The sequence below is a fragment of the Alosa alosa genome, chromosome 11, assembly GCF_017589495.1.
Source record: "Alosa alosa isolate M-15738 ecotype Scorff River chromosome 11, AALO_Geno_1.1, whole genome shotgun sequence".
In the NCBI taxonomy this organism is placed as follows: domain Eukaryota; kingdom Metazoa; phylum Chordata; class Actinopteri; order Clupeiformes; family Clupeidae; genus Alosa; species Alosa alosa.
The window spans coordinates 23,150,108-23,157,607 of record NC_063199.1 but is presented as its reverse complement, the minus strand read 5'-3'; the positions used below and the strand labels follow the sequence as shown (position 1 = coordinate 23,157,607).

The 7,500-nt window shown below is 48.4% G+C and overlaps 1 protein-coding gene across 1 annotated transcript in view; it reads right to left on the bottom strand.

The window, feature by feature from the left end:
* Positions 1-7,500, bottom strand: part of reln (reelin) — a 132,458-nt gene that overhangs the window by 98,677 nt on the left and 26,281 nt on the right. The window contains 1 exon segment of the mRNA XM_048256128.1: positions 3,658-3,765. Within this exon segment, the coding sequence (XP_048112085.1) occupies positions 3,658-3,765 (108 nt within the window).

Genomic DNA, 7,500 nt, shown 5'->3' with positions numbered 1-7,500 from the left:
TCTGCACCATCACCACCACCTCTCTCCCTCTCTCCTTCTGTCTCCCCCAAGCCTCTCTTTCTCTCTTTCTCTCTCTCTCTCTCTCTCTCACTCACTCACTCACTCACTCCCTTTCCTTCTGTCTCCCCCAAGCCTCTCTTTCTCTCTTTCTCTCTCTCTCTCTCTCTCTCTCTCTCACTGACTCCCTTTCCTTCTGTCTCCCTCAAGCCTCTCTTTCTCTCTCTCTCTCTCTCTCTCGCTCGCTCGCTTTCCTTCTATCTCCCCCAAGCGTCTCTCTCTATCTTTATCTCTCTGTCTCTCTCTCCCTCTGTCTCTTTTGACTGGTCTCTGAACAGAGGATGGCTTGCCATGAAAGCTATCAGACTCCGAGGCTGGTTGGGGTGCGGATCAGTAGTACCATTCCTTGTCCAACAAGAAACAAGCGCGAGACATGGCACTGGGCAGCAGCCTTCAGAGGGAGGAGTATCTGCCCAGGCAGACAGTGCCCCCTGGCACCACGAGCGCTCCCTGAACAGCACAGTGCCAACGCCAGCGCCAGCTTTGAGAGAGAGAGGATGGCACCAGCCTGTGGCAGGAGCAGGCTCAATGCTCAGTGCAGCCCATCAGAGAGCCCTGGACTCACACAAGCCTTGGCGCTTGACTGACAGCTCCTTCAGGGATAGACTTGTAAAACCAGGTCTCGTTGAGGCTGCTTTTTCTCTCTCCCTGCGATGACTTTGAGGAGTGTTTCTCATCGACGCACGACAAAAGCAGACAGTGTGAGCCGCGGCCTCGAGCGCACCTCCCGGGGGAGATGTCCGTGTTTTTCCGAAGGGATCGATGGTGTAACCAAAACCACAGCTCTCTGAAACTGACTCATGTGTTTTGGTTGCATAACCTCTCTCTCTCTGCCATGGAGGCAGATCGGTCCAAAAAAATACAGAGCTCCACAGCTTGTCCATTGTCTCACCCTGACTTTCCACCAAATCCTAGAGGAGTGTGTTTTCTCTGTCCCTGTCTCCAGCAGCCCACCACGTCGCCCCACCCCTCCAGTGTGCATGTTAACATTTAAGGGTCGGGGGACTCGTTTCTTTTAGGATCTAGGAGGAGTGATGACCTACCCCTCCAAATGGAGCATTTTCCGATGCAGGCTACACTGATTGAATTGTGACTAATCTGTTACTGAGTTTGATGCTTTGTAACATATAATGGATAGAAATGTGACCAGTTAAGTGTTTTCTTTCAGGTTACTCTGAAACAGTCCACTGTTGTTATTTACAACATGCAGGCAACATCATAAACATGCTTTCAGGCTATTGCCAATAGAATAATCTACCATATTCTGTTCTGCAAATGTGGTCAGATGATGCAACGAGTGGTGTCCTATTTTCCTAAAGATGAAGAGGTAAAGCTGGTCAACCCCTACCCCTTTGTCACTCCGTTGGACGGGAACTTCTCGGTGGAGGACTTCCAAATGTAGTCGTAGGGCAAACTCTCTCTCTCTCTGTTTCCCTCTCTCTCTCTCAGACACACCCACATTTTCTCTCTCTCTCTCTCTCTCTCTCTCTATCTCTGTTTCCCTCTCTCTGTCTCTCTCTCTCTCTGACACACAAACTTTATCAACGTTTATATCTTTTTTTCTTATCCTCCAAAGCCATGGCCTGGATTCTAGGAGGCCCCAGAGCCACCTCTGCCTCTCCCCACAGATGTGAGCGAGCTCGACTCCCAGCCAACTGCAGTCTGTCACAGCCTGAGGGGAACCCCAATAACCCCCCCCCCCCCACCCTCTCTGTCACTCCTCTCCGCCTCCACTCTAACAGGAAAACAGCCTGCGTATGGTGGCAATATAAAGCGCACACACTCAAATGTGAGCGAAAACCTTTGGGGAAATAAAAGTGGAGACAGGGGTGCGACCCGCATAGCTTGGCTCGCAGTAAACTCAGTTCAGGCTCCGCTGGTTCTGCTGTTTGGCAGAGCCTTCAGAGCAAGCAAGCGAGCAAGCAGGCGGGAAGAGGCCTGCCGGTAATCAGAGCGGAGCTGTTGACAATGCCGAGTCCTTCAGCCGGTCGGCGGGAGGCTGCTCAGCACAGCGGAACCCTCCTGTCAAGCCTGGAAGAGTCCGAGGGCCGCAGTTGGAGGGGGGGGGTCTGAGAGGGGGGCGCAAACTTTAGGACTCTTTATGCACTAACAAACTTCTTGCACTGCTACACAAAAGCATACATATGGCTCCCCATGGACCCAAACCACAAGGAGTAGACTGACAGCAGAGCGCTGTGACAGGATGAACTGAACTAGGAGGAACTAGGAGCTTGTAACAGAGATTGTTAATACAGATGCTCTGCTAACTTGCAACACATGTGCGGTCAGCGCGTCAGCCTAGCAGAATGCTCGCTTTGTGTCAGTAAAAGATCCAAAAGAAACTGCTGGGGTCACTGACACATGATGTACCCTCTCCAACAATCCCCTCCTGTGAGGGCATCTGAATTGCTCCTGAGAAAAGAAAACATTCCTACAGGTTTATCTTAAGGATCACTGACACTGTCAAAACAGCACATACCCTGCTAATTAGCTAGGGGTCTGTCAAGTTCGTCCAGAGACCGGACGCCAGTCTATCCAATGATGCTTCAAATGGATGGATAGGGATGAATGGTAGTGGCAAAAGCTTAGCTGTGGCAGTGGAGTTGGAGCTTTGGAAAATTGGCTTTTGAAAGAGGAGAGTGACTTTTACATGGCTGTATTCACACACTCAGGCAAAAGCACACACACACTCACACACACACACATACACACACACATACAAAGAGTAGCAGACTTGTAAGTGTCAGGGTGTCCAAGGACATATTTGTTGGACGTGGTATACAGTAGTAATACTGGACAACCATGCATCACAAATGCAGGACAGCTAAACAGCTAAGAGAAAGAGGGAATCCATACATGGATTGGACAAACACAATTTAACTTAAATATTTACAAATTGTAGACATGAAAGATGTCAAATTTGAGAAACAAGGAAAGGCAGAATGAAACCTGGAGTCACACCACAGCAATAATGTTCGTCAGATGTTACTGGAAACTAGCTGGAGTCCTACTGTAAGTAAATATGTGTGGTTAGCAAAGCCCAACATCTACTCCAACATGACCACTTATAGTGGGCTTTTGGCTGAGCACTTGTTTCTGCGACACACTGAAGGACCTACAGTACTCCTGTGGTCGGTGATGTGGCTTGCCACCATCAGGGATTTAACATCTTCATATCGCTTTCCTCGTCAGCAGAGAAACACAAGACCCAAAGCCACAGTATCTAGCTCATCCATCATGTCCTGTCAGAAAATGGTCGCTGTTGGGTTTGGTTCTAGAATCCGGTTTGGCTGGACCGCTATCGTTCTCATCCTGGCGGCTTCTCGGGAGACTGAGCCAGTTGCCTGAGCCTGACCTGTGAGTGTGAGAACTTGAGGTTCCTCTGCAGAACAACCCCAACTCCTCCCACACAAACACAGCATGCTTTTTAGTTCTGCTTGGTTTGGAATGCTGAATGCTGGGCTGGAGTGGAGTTCGACTGGTGTGGCCGGACTTGTGGGTCATTTTATTTTTTGTGAGATCTCCGCCGAGACTCGATTCTGAGGATGCGGTCGGGGATCATTGGCGGGGTTCCGGAGGATGATGTAATCGGGGACTTACCAAAGCCAAAGGCGGCCGGGGCGGGGATGGGTGCCGCTTGGACGGTCGTGGACGTGTAGAGACCGGTCACCAGCAGTCCGTCGAAGTAGGTGCTGGTCGAGATGGTCACTGCAAAGAGAGAGAAGAGATTGGACAGTTGAGTTAAGTTGAAAGGAGAGAGCTGCTATGAATTGCATCCTGGATGCATCCTAGTAGTTCATCGTAGTGAAAGTATGCAGGGCAATTAGTGCAGAATCACACAACTGGATTTCATTAGCTGAGCATTATACATACCCAGAGCCTCTCAACACTGATAACACACTGGCAAAGCAGAACTGAGATACATACACACTCACAAAGCACACTGACCACACACACACATGCAGGCACGCAGCCACTCCCACACACACACATGCACAAACACACACAGACACACACACGTAATGTACCAACACATGTGTTGCACACGCGCACACACACACACACACACACACACACACACACACACACACACACATATACATACACACACACACACACACACACACACACACACACACTAACACACACTAACACACAGATACACTACAGCTCAGTGCTTTTCCTCCAAAAGCCCTTCATCAAATGCAAAGTTGCTTTGACAAAATGGCCTTTATTTTATATTACAATCATATTAGCACATCCATCACTGTCTACCTGGCAGGCAGACGCAGACGCAGAGCTTGTTATTCTCAACTCCAGCTCATGTTATGAATCATTGATTAGAAGGCATTTGGAGGAGAGGGGTGCGTGTGGTAATATCACTTCACGGAACAATCTAGAAAGGACCGTGGATGTGACGTGCTTGGCTATCAGACACCCTTAAAAGTGACCGCGACCGTAGCAATAATACAGGCTGAGACTGTGTGATCTACATTTGATCAGACACCCTGATAGGTCGACAGGCCAAGACGCTAGCGGCCTGCGCCTGCTACTAACGAGCTCACAGGACAGGTGATAATGAAACAGCCCCCCCCCCCGCCCCCTCCTCCATTAAGGGCTGTTAGTCAGCATCTCACCCCCGTGGGCACAGATGTGTGGGGGGGGTGATGCCCCCCGGGGGCGGATGTGGCACCTCCTGGTGCCCCTCTCACCACAGATGGCAGTTGTCGGGGAGAGGTGTGCTTGAGCTCACAGAGCGACCACTGACTGAACATGACACCAAACCGCCTCACTCCAGAGAGCAGAGAACAGAGAACAGATCCCATCTACCTCATCTACAGACTCAGGGGGACTAGCAGGGCTTAGAGTATCATATGAGAACATCATATAGAGAAGCTTATGGAGCACTGGTAGATTCCACTGTGTTTAGTTGTGAATAGCACAAAGCACGAGCCGCACCATATGCTGTATGTCCTATGTACCATCTATTTAAATATGATGCTCCTATGATACTCACTCTCACTCTATAATCCTGTAGAGTGAGTTATGGTGCTCTCTGCTCTAGGAACAGCACTTCCCTTGAGCTCTCTAATGCAAACACGAGTGGCCGCTGATGAATGTCCCAGACTCGGATGCCCTTGGATGGATTCATTACAGGTGGCTGTATTCTGGCTCGGGGAGGCCTCGCTGCTCCATAATTTAAAAGCATTGATTTTCTTGTAAACACAGCCTCCCCCGAACGACAACGCGCTAACAAGCTCCGGGACAGACAGCAGACAACGCGAAGCTGGCCGCGGCGCTAGCTAATGCTGACTGGCATGGCCCAGGGAGGGCACGGCTGCCACGGCGCTGGCTAAGCCTGACTGGCGAGCCCGAAAGAAGGCTCATCTCGTCTGGCCCCGACCCAGGCAGACAGATCATGACGCGGAGCAGGAAACCAGTTCAAAGGAGATCCACTCCCAGAAGAGTGAGCAGGGAGAATGCCTCGTAAAAAAAGAGCCTAAAAAAGAACACAAAAGTGAGAAATGAGCCACAGCTATTATCTGGCCTCTGGACCGACTCCTCACACGTCTGCACAGGATAAAGCCCTCGGAGTGCAGTGGGAAGGGAGGTTTGTGTGTGTGTGTGTGTGTGTGTGTGTGTGTGTGTGTGTTAGGTTATCTGTTTCTTTGTGTGTGTGTGTGTGTGTGTGTGTGTGTGTGTGTGTGTGTTAGGTTATCTGTTTCTTTTTGTGTGTGTGTGTGTGTGTGTGAGTGTGTGTGTGTGTGTGTGTGTGTGTAATGAGGGGTGGACTGTATTTGAAGGTCTTGTGAGTTCATGTAAGCTTTTTGTGTATGTGTATGTGTGTGGGTGTATAATGGGGGCTCACTGTGTTTGTGGGTTGTGTCTATATGTGTCTCTGAGTGTGTGTGTGTGTGTGTGTTGTGTGTTGTGGGCTATGGGGTGGGGGTACATGGAGCTGCCGCTCCCTCCACACGTCTGCCTGGGCGTCTACAGAGTCCGTCTGGAGCGCCAAGCGTGTGTGTGTGTGTGTGTGTGTGTGTGTGTGTCTGGAGCACTGAGCTGGTCAGCTGAGTGTCTCTCCTCGCTTTCCTGTGGGCTCCTGCACGCCTTTGTTCTTTTGTTTAATAATAAAGATTCTGTCTCCCGTCTGAATACAGTTTGTGTTTTGAGTGTGTGTGTGTGTGTGTGTGTGTGTGTGTGTGTGTGTGTGTGTGTGTGTGTGTGTGTTTTGTGTATGTGTGTGTCTGTGTCTCTCTCTCTGTGTGTGTGTGTGTATGTGTGCATCTGTGTATGGATACACATGGTACTCTGCAAATTATAACCACAGGCCTGTAATCATTTGCTTCTCCTCTCTCTTTCACCTCTCTTTCGCTCTCTCTCTCTCTTTCCCTCACTCTGCATCAGTCCTTTAATAATTCATTCCACCTTTCCCAGGGTAGATCTGGAGCCTCTAAGCTTCTCCTCCACATGTTTTCAACCCAAAATAAGTCTGACTCACCTACACACAAATGTAATCCTCTCTCCGGACAACTCCAGAAATACTCACTTACCAACGTGTTAAAGAATGAGAAATACTCAAGACATGAATGTCTTTAGGCTTAGTTGTGCTTCATTTCATTACTATTCTTATGGGCTGGAATAACTGCTAACCTTATAAACAGGAAAAGAACCTCTTTGTTCATGGATATCAGTTTTGTTGGCTTGCACAGCACATATTTTTGTACTCTATTAGTAAATAAAGAACGACACTTATATATACTCATAATTTCCTGACTATTAACCAAGGTTTCCGTGGAAGATTTCTTCAGCTATGAGGTTAATGCACAGGGGAGGGCTATACTGTACATGGGAATGCATACATACAGGAATGCAACATACAGTATATTCAACACACATTCACACTGCTTATCCAGCATGAATGATGCACAGTGCTCAATAAAGGAACGCGGTGCTCGTGTCGGCTAACACACACAGCAGGCTTTCAGTACACTCTTTCTCACTGGCACATGGATAAATACACACACACAAACACACACACAGTGTTGGGAAAGTTCACTTTCTACGTGAACTAGTTCAAAGTTCAGTTCACAAATTTTAAAATGAACTAGTTCAGTTCATAATTCAAAATTTTTAACTAAGTTCACACTTTCCAAAAATGAACTAGTTCATATTTCTTTTTTTTTTCAAATGTTGCTGCGAGCTATTATTTTTCAAAATGATTGCCACAGCCCATATAGAATGCAGTTAATTTGGGTTGAGGATCTGTCTTGACAGTCTTTTGATTTTGTATTGGCTTGCACATACCTTGAAAGGCTAGCCAGGTGCTTCAGTTGTGAAATGTACGATTTTTCCCATCCTCACCGACCTTGTCATAAAACTTGTTTAAATGGTCATACGACGCCTCCTTGCTGCTTTGTCGTCTACATCAGCCTTTCTCAA